The sequence below is a fragment of the Pogona vitticeps genome, chromosome 2 (genome assembly GCF_051106095.1).
Source record: "Pogona vitticeps strain Pit_001003342236 chromosome 2, PviZW2.1, whole genome shotgun sequence".
Lineage (NCBI taxonomy): Eukaryota > Metazoa > Chordata > Lepidosauria > Squamata > Agamidae > Pogona > Pogona vitticeps.
Window position 1 is genome coordinate 273,900,040 of NC_135784.1, and position 18,039 is coordinate 273,918,078.

At 38.6% G+C, this 18,039-nt stretch overlaps 1 protein-coding gene and 1 long non-coding RNA gene across 4 annotated transcripts in view; one reads left to right on the forward strand and one right to left on the reverse strand.

The window, feature by feature from the left end:
• LOC110077314 (V-type proton ATPase subunit S1-like protein) overlaps window positions 1–17,916 on the reverse strand; it is a 41,380-nt gene extending 23,464 nt beyond the window's left edge. For all 3 annotated transcript variants that reach the window (XM_020790217.3, XM_078386393.1, XM_078386392.1), the window contains exon 1: window positions 1,756–17,916. In XM_020790217.3, the coding sequence (XP_020645876.2) occupies window positions 1,756–1,850 (95 nt within the window). In that variant the 5' untranslated portion in view covers window positions 1,851–17,916. The remainder of the gene's footprint in view (window positions 1–1,755) is intronic.
• Window positions 1–18,039, forward strand: part of LOC144587055 (uncharacterized) — a 663,623-nt gene that overhangs the window by 528,200 nt on the left and 117,384 nt on the right. The gene's annotated exons all lie outside the window — the stretch shown is intronic.

Sequence of the window (18,039 nt, forward strand, 5' to 3'; positions counted from 1 at the left end):
TTTCAGCAACAAGAGTCATTCCAAAAAATTTTGTTACTAGTTTAAAACAATGGTCAATCGTGGCTAGTTTGCTTCCTAAAGTTCAAAAATTAATATATTGCAAACATGTCATCTCACCCACAAATTTTTAGGACTTGACTGCTGTGATTTAAGTTTATTTCTTACACACACACACACCATGCACCAGCTGACCACTGAAATTAAAAAAGTGTTCTGTCTCATTTTTGTTTAAACCACACTGAATCTAGCTTTCCAAACAAGTTTAAGAAGACCTTAATACATAGTGCACAAATACGTCTTGCTTTGCACAATACACTGGATGCAGTATCTTCAGGACAAAACATCTTAGGTGTACCCCTCTTTAGAGTTGTGGTTGGATAATCCTCATCTTAATAGACACTTGATTTTAAAAGCCTCCAAGAAGCTACAATTCTGAAAGGAACTCCACCGTTGAAAGTTCAGTTCCTGCAAAATCTAGTTTGTTTCTCTAATTCCCTTATTTTCAATGCTGGCAAATTTAACAAGGATTGTGGTGGTGAAAATTAGCATTGTTCCCCCCCCCCCAAGAATTCATATGTTAAGTTTCTCATGCTTACTACCAATCAATTCAGGCTGTTACAAAAATAAGTTGAGGATGAAGTTTCAGGCATATCAGTCCAAGGACTAAATCCTGCCCCGTTAAAGCAGACTCATCAAATGAATGAGAACTGTTAAGCATACACTTGTGTATGGCCCATTGATTCAATGGGTCTACTGTAGTCTAACAAATAACTCTGGGTCTAATTCAGCCTCAAGGGTATGACCCTGTACTCAACAACAGAAAATCTAGAACTTCCAGACTAACTTGTGACCAGACACTGCAAAGTTTCTTTTTAATTCAGTTAAGTTGCATTATTGTATATCATGACAACCGACCAGTATTTAGAAACACTACCTGACTGGGATTCTACCATTATTACAGCAAATAAACAACCTAAATGCTACAGTATGCTTTAATTCATTGGTTAACTGATCCACAGATCGCTTTATGCAAGCTTAAGCAAAGCACCACATGCCCCTGTTACCCTAAACACACAGACGTTACATCATTAGCTGCGAGCTTTATCATCATTATCTGACCCGTGTTTTAACATACAGTATTACTGACTGTAAACCATGAGGTATCTAATTTAGATCAACAATTTTTATTTCTATAATTATTCCTCCTTGTAACTTTCCTCATCTCAAACACCTGCTGAAATATTTGACATCTGTTTTGCACAAATATGTCACAGTAACAAAAACATGAGTGGTTAAACTGTGTGGCTTGTTTTCTGGTACAGCTGAACCTGCATCCACATAATGTTCCTCTCAAAAATCTGTTCCACAACCGCAGCAACAGTGTTTCTGAGTGTATGTTTCACACCTATGCTGTTTTATTTATATCTTGGTTATGAACACTTCAGAAGGAAAACAAAGTCACAAATCTCTTTCAGACTGAAATGGAAAAAATCATGTGAAAGAGGATCCATTCAATCTGAAACACACAGTACTTTCTCAACAGAAACTGGTACAGTCCTGCTTTTAAGTAAACAGACAGCATCTTTAGAGATGAAAGATTTGCTTCTGTTGGAATTCTGCAGTTTTTAAGACAGAAAAGCCTCAAATCCTCACCTTCTTGATAGAAAACGTTTAGGTTCTTCTCATGCACAAGCATACTGTATAAGCCATTCATTCATGTACAACTACACCCACCTATTCAGAAAAATCACTAACCTTCTCTCCATTCTTCCAAATATTTGGTCCACAGATGCTGAAAATCCTACACAGAAAAAGAGAAGTAAAAGCTTAATGGTAATGTTGCTTTCCATTGAGAAATCAAGCAATCCCTTCAGACACGGCTCATCTGTTCATGTGTAGCACAGAAACCTGAGCTAGTATTCTCTGTAGCCAACTGATGGATAGCCAAGCCAACCAATAGGAGGCAGAGTAGTATATCACGTGACCTGCCATGTATTCTCTATCCACAATAAAAAGCTGTGTTGGGCTTTCTTTCTCTATTGAATGCAGCCAGCTTCCCTTTTGTGCCATGCAGTGTATGTCAGGAAATTAGACGCAACTGAATAGTCAGGGAAACACAGCTGGTAAAAAAGAGATGTCTTTAGCAGGAGTATTTTAATACTAAGCCTTGCTAAATTAAAGCTGTAATCCTGGGCACAGTCTCCTGGGACCCTCTGAGAGTCATGGGCCTTAATCTCACAAACATACTTACAGACCTCCATTGTAAATGTGACTTCCTAAGTTGTTTGTATGTATATCTTTGCTTGTTTTTGAAGGCTTTGGGAAAGAAAAAGTATTAAAATGAACAGTAAGCTAATTGACACAACAATACCAACTAGAACTCATAAATGTTAATTTTTGGATAATTAACTCCCATGATCCTTTAGCCAACAAGAGTCTGGAGGGCTAGAAAAGTAAGAGTTCAAAGTTCTGGAACACATTTGTTGGGAACATTTCCTGCACAAATGCCAGAGCTGGTTAAACCATCTTTTTTCTGTCTGAGAACACGGTGGTGCTTTTTTGCCATCTATTCTATGCGTAGAAGTTGATTTAGTGACAAATGAATGTTACATTAACACTGGTAATGGGTTACAGTTCTCTGCATTCTCAAAAAGGGATCAAGGAGGACATTGATATGCATTAAATGGTATATTGTGATTTATAAATAGAGATACAAGACCTGGTTATATAGACAGGCCTTCCCTCCGGACACTATGTAATTCTCTTTCTTTATCTATTCTGATTTTGTGTTAATGTTGGAATCTGTTATTTCATATTAATTGTTTTTATTACGTATTTTGTGAGCCGCCCAGAGTAGACTATGTCTAAATGGGCAGCATATGAGCTCAATAAATAAATAAAAATAAATAAATGAAATAATTTTTATAATTTAAATACAGTTCCCCGTTGAGTCTGTTTTTGAGGTGGTCACCATTTCAATGTGCCCACCTTGAAATGGTCATCTTCAAGGTCCCTTATATCCTGCTCCAAACTTAAATCAGACTTGGACTTCACAAAGAGGGCACCATTTGGAAATCCTATCCAAGGATAGGACATCCACATCCTTGGAGGCCCACATATAGATGTCTCCCCCAACAAGATCTGAGGACAGTGCACCAATTTTAAGGGGTGTAAGTCAAGCTGTGTGCCACACAAAGCTCTGTCCTCCAAGAAAAGGGAATGGCCGGGGGCTCAGGAAGAACAGTTAGGGGGTTCCCTTCAGCACCTGTCATTTGAGGGTCTTGCTTCTTTTTAACCTAACAGTCTTCCAGTGGTCAGCCCTAACAAAGATGCTGGAATTAATGGCAACGTACCAACCATCCTCTTCATTTCAGTGGTACTAATGCAAGGCATATTTCTATGTTTTGCAGCTATTGACCTGTAAAAAGGGCAGCATACTTCCTAGTCGAAGCTACCAACATGAATGTGACCAAACTCCGGGAGACAGTGGAAGACAGGAAGGCCTGGTGTGCTCTGGTCGATGGGGTCATGAAGAGTCGGCCACGACTTGACAACTAAACAACAACTTCCTAGGATATCCCATTTAACTTGGTGCAGCTCAGGTCTGATTCAGGATAGCTGCATGAATCTCCTTCAGGGAGGATGGGCCCCCATTTGAAGAGCTGTTCTCCGTTTTGGTGATCTGTGTCCTTATTTTGGGTGATATGTAAGTGATCTTATCTGCCCCCCACACTTTATTTGCCTACCCGCCCCTGCACCCATTGTCACCCATGAATTTCCCCAGCTAAGAACAGAAAGTAGACGGTTTGATGGGTAAATGTACCAAAATCAGTTTTTAAATAATGTGGTTCAGTGGAGTAAAGGTAGGGGGTCATTTTGAAAGAAACAATGTAAACTGAACATACTGATATGACCACTGATGCACAGCAGGGAAGATATGGCATATGAACAGATGTGAGGTCAGTCCCATGACTAGACATTCTGAAAGTACCCTTTGGACCATTCATCAGAAAGAACTGATTGTTACCTAGATGGCTATCTCAGCAAAGCTGCAGTGACTTCTGTTATGTCCGTTTCAGAGAGTTAATAAATACTATGCCTAATTTGTTTATTTGATTTACAATATATCTCATATTTCTATCCATGCTATGTCCCAAGATGGTTATCTAGTGACAATTCTGTACAATATGTCCGATTTAATGATATTTGCACTTACTAGTTTGTGCATCTTTAATACAAAAATACCCCCCCCCCCTTTTTGGGAACGAAATCCTCCTTTCTGGTGTTCCTATCCCACCATACCCTCTTTCTGTGTGATGGAGTAGTGTCCACCCTATTCTAAATAAACATGTTAACCATATGCTGCTAATGTAAACCCTTAGCCACAAAATACTAGTCAGAACAAAAGAAAAGAAAAACGAAAGCTTACATCATATCCTTGGTTTGGGCAGACTATAGTGCCTGTGTCAACATAGAGAGCTGTAAGATTCTTAGAATCATGGCATTGTAGAATATGTGGAAGGGGCCTATAAAGCCATCAAATCCAACCCCCTGCTCAATGAGTGGATCCAAATCAAAGCAAATCTGACAGGTGGTTGTCCAGTTCTCTTGAGTGCCTCCAACACTACAGCACTCACTACATTCTAAGGTAATTCTTTCCATTGTCGTACTGCTCTAAAAGTTAAGAAGTTATTCCTGATATTCAGCCTAAATCTAGCTTCCTGTGGTTTTATCTCATTATTACATGCCCTGTACTCTGCCCCTCCTCTGTATGGATACCTTCCAAGTATTTGAAAAGTGTCATCATATCTCCCTTCTGTCTTCTTTTCCCAAAGCTAAACATACCCACTTTCAGTCTTTCCTCATAGAGTTGATTTCTGATGATTTCTGATCATCCTTGTTGCCCTCTTGCTCCAGTTTATCTACATTTTTTTTAAAGTGCAGTGTCCAGAAATTGGCACAGTATTCTAGATGAGGCCTAAGCAGTGCTGAATAGAGTGGGTATTAGCATCTTATATGATATTGACTCTTATTTTACAGAAAAAATAGATGTGGGAGGATTCTGTCATGAAATTAGCTATAGCTTCCTCCACTATGGCAACCTTATGTACACACACACACACACTTTTATTTTTAATATATTTCAATTAGCCAATGCATTTGCTGTCTCCTCTAAAGCACAGCTTTTCCAAATCACCCACAGAATTAGATTAACTGTTTATGTTATTTACTAATAAACATGATGGCTAGGACCCAAAGATACTCCTCCACTAGCAGAAAAGGTCTTACAGATTAGGTGTTGCATGTAAAAAATGATTACAAAACCTAAAACATAACACAACATAACATGGTTTCTTTCTCAATATCCTTTTATGATTATTTATTATAAAAAATTTTATAAAACTTATTATAATTTTTTTATAATAATGTTTTGAGAGATTGGTGCTGGATTACATTAAAGCTAGTCTTCCACCTTCTTTGGACCCATGGCAATTTTCATACAGGAAAAATAGATCTACTGATGATGCTGTGTCCATTGTACTCCATACTGTATTGAGCCACTTAGAACATCAGGGAACTTATGCGAGGCTGTTGTTTGTGGATTATAGCTCTGCTTTTAATACCATTCTACCAAATAGGTTGTTTTTTAAAATGATCAACCTGGGATTACCTCAGGAGATCTGCATGTGGATAAAGGATTTTCTGACAGATAGGCCACAGTCAGTAAGGATGGGATCTCACCATTCTTCTACCCTGGTACTAAGTACAGGAGCTCCCCAGGGCTGTGTGCTAAATCCCTTCCTCTATTCCCTGTACACACATGATTGCACCCCACTGTATAACACCAATGCAATTATTAAATTTGCGGATGATACGACAGTGGTGGGGCTCATAAATAAGAACAATGAGTCTGCTTATAGAAAGGAAGTACAAAGGTTGATACTTTGGTGTAAAGAAAATCATCTCACACTTAACATCAAAAAAACTAAAGAACTCATAATTGATTTTAGGAGGAAGAGAAATGTACATTTACCACTGTACATAAACAGTGAGGAAGTGGAGAGAGTTGGTAGTTTTAAATTTCTGGGTACTTACATCTCAGAGGATCTCTCATGGACTATAAATGCCAACATGCTAATGAAGAAGGCACAGAAGAGGCTGTATTTCCTGAGAATGCTCGGCAAGTTAAATTTATCTCAGCATTTACTTCTGTCATACTATCGTAGCACCATTGAGAGTGTCCTAACCTATGGCATTCTGGCATGGTTTGGGAGTAGCTTGGTAGTGGACAAAAAAGCTCTACAGAGAACCATTAAAATTGCCCAGAATATCATCGGGCTCCAGCTACCAACCCTGGATGACATCTTCACATCCCGCTATCTAAGGAAATCACATAGCATCCTGAGAGACTCTTCCCATCCTGCTTATAACTTTTTTGAACTGTTACCATCTGGCAGAAGATATAGAACAATTAAGACTCGGACCACACGTTTTCTCAATAGTTTTTATCCCAGAGCTATAATTGCAATTAATAATGAGCTTAAAGACCACCAGTAGTGGATAATTAGTTGGACTGTGTTACTTGGCCTGCGGTGTAGATGTTTGTATTTTTAGTGGGGGACTTTTAGTGGGTGGGGAGTGTTTGGGGAATTTTATGTGTGTGCATGTGTCTGGTCTCTGGGTGTCTGTGAATTTCGTTGTATCCATATTACTTTACCCAGGCTTCATGCTCTGGAGGGGACACTCCTCAATTCAGAGCATGTCACCATAGTCTTTCGAGACTGAAGGATGCCTATGATGAGTATATACTTACAATGACAATAAATTATTATTATTATTGTTGTTGTTGTTGTTGTTGTTGTTGTTGTTGTTGTTGTTGTTGTTGTTGTTGTTATTTAAAGTTTATATCGAAGTGGAAATTGATCACACACCAAACAAGGCATGCTTATAATCATAGGTGAGTGGAACATAAAAGTAGGGAACAAAGCAAAACCAAATGTAGCTGGAAAATTTAGTCTAGGGGACAGAAGTTATGTAGGAAAATGACTCATAAAGTTCTCTGAAGTCAACAATCTGTTTATTGTAAATGCATGCTGCAAAGAACTGAACAGATGGCTGTACACATAGACATCACCAGAAACCAAATGGACTATGTACATATTTGGAAGCAGAAGATGAAGAATCTGCATTTTCTCAGCCAAACAAGATCAGGAGCAGATTATGGTAATGATCATGAACTATTAATATGTAACATTAGATTAAACTGAAAAAGAACACTAAAAGAATTGTAGTGCCAAAATATAATTCAAACAATATTCCTGATGAATTTAAAGTCTACAAAGAAACAGATTTGCATTTTTAGACTCGATCGTCTCTGAACCAGAGGAACTAGGGATTGAAACTAGAGATGCTATTAGAGAAGAATCCAAAAAGAGAATTCAAATAGTAGAAAGAAAAGAAAAATCTTGATGGCTGACAAAATAAACATTTAAAATTATGAAGGACAGAGGAGAAGCAAAAGTAAATGGTGACAGAAGTAGGGTCAGAATTCTGAATTAGGTTTTTCAGTGACTGTCAATTAGAGACAAAGAGAACCACTACAGCAAACAGTGCAAAGAAACTGAGAAGAAGAACAAAAGGAGAAAAACAAGAGATCTCTTCCAGAAGATCCAAGAAAATCAAAGATAAATTTAAGCCTAGAGTAGGATTTCTGAATGACCAGCAGGGAAGCACACCATCTGACCATGTGAAAATAAAGAGAAGGTGGAAACAGTATACTGAAGGCCTATACAGAAAAAACAAAAATATGAGAGACTTCTTTAAAGAGGAATCCTATGATAAAGAGCCTGCAGTTCTAGAAAATGAAGTAAAAACTGCTCTTAAAGAAATAAATCACCAGAGGTAGATGGGATACAGTGGTGCCTCACTTTACAATTGCCCCGTTTAACGATGAAACCGCTTTACAACAAACTTTTTGCGATCACAAAATGATGTTTCCTATGGGGGAATTTCGCTTTGCGATGATCGGTTCCCTACTTCGGAAACCAATTCTTCGCAAAACGACAATTTTCCAACAGTTGATTGGCGGCTTCAAAATGGCCGCCGGGTAAACAAAATGCCCCCCCGCTGTTTTCTGGGACCGATTCCTCACAAGACAGGCAGCAAAATGGCCGCCCTATGGAGGATCTTCGCTGGACGGTGAGTTTACAGCCCTTTGGAATGCATTAAACGGGTTTTAATGCGCTTCAATGGGTTTTTTCTTTTCGCATTACAACGTTTTTGTTCTACAGCGATTTCGCTGGAATGAATTAATGCCGTAATGCGAGGCACCACTGTACTTATAGAACTATTTCAAGCCACAGAGACTGAATCTGTCAAAATTTTAACAAGAGTATGTCAACAAATGTGGAAAATAAAACAATGGCCCACAAACTGGAAACATTCAATATACATTCCAACTCCCACAAAAGGAGAAGCCAAAGAGAGCAGCAACTACAGGACCATTGCTTTAATTTGTCATACAAGCAAAGTGATGTTCAAGGTGTTGCAACAAAGGTTTTTACCTCATGTGGAGGGAGAAATGCCTGATATTCATGCTGGATTTTGAAAAAGAAGATGCACTTGAGATCAAACTGCAAATATCCAGAAGCTACTAAAATGCACCAAGGAGTTTCAGAAGAAGATCAGTCTCTGCTTTATAGATTACAACAAGGCCTTTGACTGTATGGATCATGGGAAGCCATGGATTATTTTGAAAGAAACAGATGTGCCCCAACACTTCTTTGTCCTGATGTATAATTTGTATTCTGGACAAAAAGTTACCTTTAGGACAGAATATGGAGACACAGAATGGGTTCCTATAGGCAAAGGTATCAGACAAGGGTGCATTTTATTTCTATTCAATCTCTATGTAGGACATATCATATGGAAAGCTGGACTAGATTCAGATGAAGAAGAAGTGAAAATTGATGGAAGAAACACCAATAGTTTAAGCTATGCATATGATACCATCTTACTGGCAGAAAGCTGCAATGACTCGAACCAACTTTTAATGAAACTGAAAGAAGAAAGTGCCAAAGCAGGATTGTAGTTGAACATTAAGCAGACAAAAAAACATGGCTACAGAGGAAGTACTCAGTTTTAAAATTGACAATGAAAAAATTGAAATAGTGAAAAAAAAAATGCACCTTGGTTCATCAATCCAAATGGACACTGCAGCCAAGAAATCAGAAGAAGACTCGGAAGGGAAACAATGAAGTAACTAAAAGAGATAATTGAATGTAAGTATGTGTCACTGAAGCGACCAACATGACTTTGATCCAACTCCGGGAGGCAGTGGAAGACAGAAGGGTCTGGCATGCTCTGGTCCATGGGGTCACAAAGAGTCGGATACGACTGAATGACTAAACAACAACAAAAATGTGTCATTGAAGATCAAGATGAAGATTATACACACGCTTGTATTTCTGATCACTGTGTATGGGTGTGAAAGCTGGACACTTAAAAATGAGGAAGAAATTTTGATTTGTTTGAAATATGGTGCTGAAGGAGAGCTTTCCTGGACTGCCAGAAAGATGAACAGGTGAATCCTAGATCAAATCAAGACTGAACTATCTCTGGAGACAAAAATGTTGAAACTGAGGCTGTCCTACTTTGGCCATATCATGAGAAGGCAAGATTCTCTAGAAAATACAATAATGCTGGGAATGGCTGAAGGCAGCACAAATATGAGAAGGATTAACTCCACAGAGGAAGTCACAGACTTGAATTTGTGGTGTCTGAATCACTCATTCATAGGGTCACCATAGGTCAGAGATGACTTGATGGCAACTAACAAGAATTTATATTCTATTGTTTGTCTTTTCATTGTTCATCAACCCTAATATACTGTGATACTCAACTATAGGAAGTCTTTTGCTAGCACTTGCTCAAATTTACATTAAAAATCCCCCATGCATTTCCTCCATCTACTCATTTTCTTTACATCCAAGCTCTTTAATGAAAAGTAGCAGACCAGGAAATAACACTCCTGTACCACTTCAAACACAATAAAGCCTTTGAAAGGCGTCCCAAGGCCAATGTACACAGCCAACCTATTTAAGGTGCCTAATCCACAGCCCATGTGAATTTTACCTTACATGAATTATACCGTACATGAATTATTTGACAGCTAAACTGCTGATCAGACTATTGTAATGTGTGGGGCTATCTTTGAAAAGTAATTTCAGAGTGGATGGGTAGAAAGATCAAGGACTCCCATTCATCAAGACTAATTAAGACGCTCCAATGTCCCTCCAGTGTCCCACTTATTTCAGTTCGCACCAATAAAATTTTAAATCCAAAGCTTGCAAGCAGAATAAATTATACAAAATAAATTCTTCTACACAATTGCAATTTATATAATTTATTTAAAATTTTTAATTTATATTATTTAACATTTTAAATTCATATTTGTTTGTTGGATAAAAACTTCAAAGAGTTTTATGGCACCTTGTATACAAATGTTATGCTTGCTGTATTTGGGTGAAATAATATCATTCTCTCAAGCGCAAAGACTATATACTGCCTTTATTGCCTGTTAGCTGATGTCACATACCTACTGATGTGATCAAGGGAAGAACTGACCGATTAAGGAGGCCAGTCAAATGCAACCTAAATATAAGATTAAGCAGGGGGTTTAGCATCTGCAGCCATTAAGCTTTGGGATTTACCATCTTTAATTATTTTTTCCTTGAGTGATACAGAGAGTGTATGATAATCTCCAAATCCTTCCCCAGTCTGCATGCATCATCACAAACACTCTTTATTTGACAGAAAACCCAAACATGGACCTTAGGGTGAAACTACAGGTTTTCAAAACTAAGAGAGGAATTGTATTAGCTGTGGATATGTATATGCAGAAAACACACTTTAATTTTAACAAAAGAACGAACCAAAAACATTTGCTTGTGGCAATCTTGGGTGTTGTCCAGCAGGGGCCTTTGCTGTGCCATAATCTTGCCCTTTTCACCAAATTTTGGGGGATGGGGGGGAGAGGTCCAGACATGGTTATTTTCCAATTATCCCACATTTTCTACCACTTTTTCTAGTCTAAATCCAGATTCTAATCTTGGTTAGAACTGACTCACTGAATCAACAGTTCTATGCAAAGCCAAGAAACTCTTGCAGCTCTTTAAAAACTAACCTGTTTCAATTGGCAAAAGCTTTCCCAGGCTGTATCCCACTTCTTTAAATGGTTATATGACTCCCCCTCTGGGAATTGTTCCATAAATAGTCATCAAGTCACATTCAGTTTGTCTCCTCTAGCTGGGACTAGCAGTTGGATTTAGGCCTCTGTCTCCTTTCTTAACACAGAAAATTTATTAAGGAGGGAAAAGTGGAGCAAAGATGCAGAATACTTTAATCAGTAAGAGTAGGAGCAATATAAGTAAAATGGCTAGAGATTGACAGTGGGAAGTCGGCCAACAGAAATGGAAATTATTTTCACTCATCTCAGAAGATGAAGGATTGTTTTAAAAAGGCTTTGAATATTAGGTATTAACAAAGAAAGCGTTCACAAGATGTTAACCGACATTGGTTACCATTTAGTATTCTTCATCCTATCTTTGCCTTTCTAAAACAAAAGGGGTGAGAGACTTGGTATAAGTTAGAACTTCTTTGTCCAAGCTACTTCAGAAAATATTTAAAACTGCAGAGGAATTGCTCCCATATGTGAATACAAATGCCCCCATCTCTACTCCAATCATATTGGTGAAGAATGCAAACATTATTAATGCAGAATTATGAGAGCATTATTTATTTGTCTCCCTTATTTATTTATCCCTTCCTGCGTGACATTTCCATCCTGCTATGGAAAAAAAATCTGTACATGCTCATCAGTACAGCATCTATTATTATTCATATGCTAGGTGTTTAGCGATAGTTGCAGGATTCTAGCAGCCAAAAAAAAGTAGAAATATAAGACAGCCATATGGTCATTACACAATACAAAGGCAGGAGTAGGTTATACCTTTATAGACCATTAAAGAGATCAGAAGAACTACACAAGAACTACAGAACTTGAATGTTAGCAATGAAATAAGTTGAAATAGAAATTTTGTATACCTTGGTTAATCCAAATGGAGACTGCAGCCAAGAAATCAGAAGAAAAATGAGACTTGGAAGGGCACCAATGAAGGAATTAGAAAAGATCCTCAAGTGTAAGGATGTGTCATCATTGTCATTATCATCATCATCTTAGAACTACAGAGCTGGAATCATCAAGTCCAGCCCCTGTCAAAGAGGCACAGTGGGGAATCGAACTTCCAAACTCTGGCTCTGCAGCCAGATACCTAAACCACTCACAGGAGACTAAAGACCAAGATAATCGACACTTGTATTTCTGATCAACATGTATGGGCGTGAAAGCTAGACAGTTAAGAAAGCGGACAGGGAAAAAAATGATTTGTTTAAAATATGGTGCTGAAAGAGAGCTTTGGAGATATCTGGGCTGTCAGATACATGAATCAAGCCTGAACTATCTCTGGAGCCAAAAATATTGAAACTGAGGCCATCCTCAGACAATAATGCTGGGAAAGGTGGAAGGAGCAAGAAAAGAGGAAGATGAAATATGAGATGGAATGACTCCCTAAACACACAGGCTTGCGTTTACAAGATCTGAGCAGGGTTGTTGAAGACAGGATATTTGCTCATTCATAGGGTCATTATTATTATTATTATTGTGGTGGTGGTGGTGGTGGTGGTGGTGGTGGTGATGATGATGATGATGATGATGCCACATTTCTCCCAATAAGGGACCCAAACCGGCTCATAACATTAAAATTCACACAATTTAAAAACATAATAAGTTAACTATTAAAAGATAAATTAAACAATATATGATTTAAAATACAGTTAAAAGATCAAAACATGAAAACATTTAAAAGATTAAAATTATCTGCTAAAATTGTCAGTCAGGGTGGCTTGACAGCACATTAAAGCAACATACAAATTCATCCATATCAGCAAGTGGTTCCTGTATTAGTTGTTCCTTTTCAAATTCCCACTTCAATTTCCCCGTTTGTCAAAATTAAGATCTTAGGAACAATGTATTAATAATAAACATGAAATAATAATAAGCCAGCAAGAACTAAAATGTGAGCAGTATCTGGACCAAAAATATACTGTACACTGAATTTCATTCATTCTGCAAGGCAATGACACTGTATTTAGAAAATACTTGTGTTTTCAAACTTGCAAAACTAATTTCTGAATTGGTATTATAGGAAAAACATAAAATATCTTCCTTCTGAACATAATCATCATTCCAGCTATTTTTCAGCCTCCTTGAAATAAAAATGAAGACATGACAACAGCACTGTAGTAAGCAATTTGGGAGATGCTGTCCTGGCATTTCTTCACCTGCAAGTATTGTGTGAAGAAAAATGATATGTAATAATTCATCTCACCAAAGTGAGCACAAGGATTCCGTAGGAAAATTTAAACTGCATTCTGCAGCCCAAGCTGTACATTTGAATAAATACATCACCATAAATCTTTCCTGTTTTTCACTACAAATTGATCCTATATATATTACTTTTTGTTTATTTACATTCCACGTTTTCTCTAATATGTTCAAGGCAGCATACCTGGTAGGATTTGGATCTGGAAATATTTGGAATTCATTGAATAATGCCATATTCAGATAATTCTGAATATATCCAAATCTGAATCCAATAGTTCCAAGTATCTGTAATAATTCCTAATATTCAGAGTCCCAGTTACTCTTATTGATTAGAAAGGAAAAGGCTAGACTAGATTTCTGCTTGCTCTAGAGGAACAACTGAAAGTGAAACCTATTTCTCGGGCATCCTAGAGCAGTGATGGCAAAACCTTTTGAGCCCGAATGTCCAAATTGCAACACAAAACCAACCATGACCGTCCCAAAGAGTCCCACTCCTCCAGTTGCACAACTTACAATACCTGCCTGGGACACTCCCCACTCCACCTCCAACTGCAGTCCTTAAAGGTGCAGACAGCAGGAGCCAGGTGTTTCCAAGCCTGGCATCAGGGTGGGGGTGAGTGAATGTGTGTGTTTGTGGTGTTGATGGCTGTTGCCATCTTGGCTCTCCCTTCCTTTCCAAGAGGTCTACCTGAAATCCAGGACTAGAGGATGAGTAAGTATTTCTCAATGGCGACTTACGGCCTGTGTGCCCACAGAGAGGGCTCTGCATGCCAGCAGTGGCATGCGTGCCATAGGTTCGCCATCACTGCCCTAGAGTAATTTCCTGAGAAATGAAACTTAAAGATACCCTGGCACCAAGGATTGTAGGGGCAGAGAAGTCTGTGTCTCCTGATTGGGGTTGTCATGGGTTTCTCAAGGGAATGGGGCCGGGGTGAGAAAAAAAGCTGTAAATGATATATGTCTGCACCAATGGAATCTAGAAACAGGCACAAAACCTGGAAGGTATTTTTTTCCACATTGATTCTTTCCAGTTGGAAGGTGGGCATAGCTGCTTATAAATCCCCTGTTTGCTGTTTGGCTATGCTCTTGTGCAAGCCTGCACTGCAGCAGTTTTCTCTGTTTGCTTTTCTAAAACCTCAATTTACTTTTACATTTTCTACATCTCATTGTATAATATTTACTTAATATGATTAGGAATAAGATTTAGGATTAGTAAATTAATAGATTAATGTTTTACACCAACAGGGAAGTATTATATTAGGTTTAAAAGGATAATAAGGGAACTCAGGTGGACACTTTCAGAAGCTTGTGACACTGGAATATCCCCTGTCCCTCCAGCTCCACTTGCCTCACAATTGCTGGAACTAGTAGTGATGACATTTTAGCAATCACTGTTAGGAACATGCAGTCAAAACCTGGAGCTCCCAAGTCAATAATCTGGAAGCGTTTTCAACACTGTGCAACAGATCCTTACATGGCTGAGTGCATTTACTCCACAAAGGTGGTCAAGTGTGGGCAGGACTTGGGCCTCTTTTCCAATAGTAGCATGCTCAGCCACTTGAAGACTCAGCACAGGGCAGTGTTGCTGGCAAATGAAGTGGATACTGCAGGGGTAAATTGCTTCCTTATAGTGAAGAATAAGACACATCAAAGGGCAGAGGTTGAGCACAAGTCCAGAAAAGCAGGGAGATAGATGGGTAAATAGCAAGAGGTGGGAGGCAGCAAATGCCAGACCCACATGTCAAGAAAAAAATTCCAGAGGACCCTGGAAGAACTTGGAAGGACGCAGGAGAAGGCCTTCTGCAAACATAAAAAGCCAGGATTACTCATTGCCTTGGGGAGATAATAACCCTGGATGACCACCATTCTCTCTGGTGGACAACACTGGTTTATATTGATTTGTGGCAGAACTGGAACCCCATTACCAACTGCCACCCAGAATGTTCCTTAGGCACAGGGTGGTGCCAGATTTATGAGGTGTCAGACAACTGGTACAGCAACAGTTGGCCAGGGCACAAGTGGTCTACTGCACTGTTTTATACATTAGGCAGGAACGCTGGGAAAGTTGAACAGATCAACTAACCTCATGTTAACGGGGATGATTACATAAATGTTGACGACGACCTGGAGACACCAGCTGTGCTGCCTAATACCTCAAGGATTACATACATTTACATTCATGGTGTAGGGCACTTTTAGTAAGGGTAATTCATATGCATGCCACACAGAGAGAGAGAAAAGGAGATATTTACATATACGTATATGTATATGTGATATATGTGAGTGTATGTCTAGTAGGAAGAATACCAAACACAGACAACCAGACACAGCTGCAGAGACTTTCATGCGCAACACTTTACAAAATGTAATCATTTTGACATGAAAATTACTGAAGATGAATTAGGTGCATCTGCCTTTCATATTACTGGTATTTCTCACAGCCCTGCCTACGCAATGCCTGGTGTCCTTTGGGAAAGTACACCACAAAACAGTCACACGAAATGGCTGCAATATAAGTACAGCAGATGAAAAAACTAGGGAAACCCCTTTTGTCTGTGTGGCAAATTTTCTCCTTTACCATTCAGAATGTTAGCCTCTGGCCAATCATTTCCCATCCACCTACACACAGAAAACCTAAAAACTGGAGACAAAAGGCTCTCTCCAAACTATTCATACCCTGAACTGGGAAAGCAGTCACCACAAGGTGAATGAACAGTGGGACCAAAGCCATGTAATAAAAGTCAAAATAGAGATGGCCTGGAACAGCTTTCTTAAGATGAAGAATGGAATGGTGAGGGAGCTTAAATTCCTTTGAAAATGCACTGTATGTATTCTTGGTTGTACTCTTGGCTCCATTTTACGGCATGAAACTATGGACTTCAGCACAGGATATTATAAAGACAATAGAAGCTTTTGTAATGTGGATTCATTATGGGAAGCTAAACATTTCTCTAAACGAAGACAGTGGCCAATGATGTACTAAAAGTAGATTTGCTACATCTGTCCATTTAAGGTAAAATAACAAGGAGAAGTGCAGAAAGAATAGCTTACTGGCTGAAGAACCTTGTGAGACTAGTTTGTATCACATTGTCTGCAGCTGTCTGGTGCAAAGTCAAAATACCCATGATGATGTCCAACCTTCAATATGAGAGGAACAAGAAAATAAACTGTGCAGGAGAAACATACTTTGCTTCAAATCAACACAATGAACAGTTGGGAGTTTGCTCCTCTGTGTACTACAGGAGACACTGGAGAAAGTGCTAAGTGGGGTGCTGCCAATGGCCAAATTCTCACCTCTGTAGGCCCAAGTGGTCTGTGTGCACATTTCAACTACACTGGCAAACTCTCCTGAACTGTGACAGGGATTTTTCACAGCATTTCACCATATATTCTTTTCCCATTAAAATAAAGTATTTTATTCACAGTATTCCAAATCACCCACATTGTAACCTGCATGAATGGTTCCAAAATACTGAAAGTCTTTGCATCAGACTGAAAATGTTTTGAAGAAAGGATACAAACATTAAAGCTACTATTATTTGTCCAAAAAAGGAGACATGGCCCTAATAAACAATATTGAAGGACACCAAAGGAAACAACAGAGGTATGTTGTCCACTATAAATTCCATGAGTACCTGGTTTTAGTGCCTCTTTCTTTCCATCTGGGAGAGAGTTATTTTAAGATATCTAAACTTGGATGAAAAGTCAGAGTAACTATATCCTTAGCTACAACATACTCTCACATTTTAGTAAAGAGACTGGAAACAAAACATTATGGGGAACAGCTGGTATGGGAGAACTTTGTATGTTTACCCTAAGATTTGGGGCTGGGAATGGGAGTATGGTAGCCATCTTCAAATATTTGGAAGATGGAGCAAGATTGTTTTTTCTAGTTCTAGAATGCAGAAACCAAACTAACACACAAGTTACAAGAAATAAATATTAAAAAGATCTTTCTGATACTTAAGAGCTGCTCAAGAGTGGAATGGACAATCTCAGAAGTTGGTGGACTCTTTTTGACTGGAGGTTTCTAAATGCAGACTGAATGGCAGTATCTCAGGGATTCTTCAGCTGTTTATTCAGACATCTGTCTGGTTTGTTTCATCAAGGTAGAAGCTAATTATTTTTTCAATATTTCACTTTAATTTTGTTATTCAGAATGAAGCTGAAAGGTATCCAGATGTAGTCATACCAGAAGTAAATGTCAGAAAATTCGTGGCGCAGTGGTAAAAATGCTGTACTGCAACTAAAACTGTGCTCACGACCTGGGGTTCAAATCCCAGGTAGCCGGCTCAAGGTTGACTCAGCCTTCCAAGGTCAGTAAAATGAGTACCCAGCTTGCTGGGGGGGGGGGCAATGTGTAGCCTGTATAATTAAAAATTGTAAACCGCCCGGAGAGTGCTTGTAGCGCTATGGGGCGGTATATAAGTCCAATAAATAAATAAATAATAAAATAAATAAATAAATAAAATTCAGATTGGCTAAAAAAAAAAACTTGGGCTCAAAAGATTTGGATCCAGGGAAAGACAGCAAAATTGCACACCACATTTTACCCAAGGTATTACTTTCTTTCCAGGAACAGTGTTCAAATTATG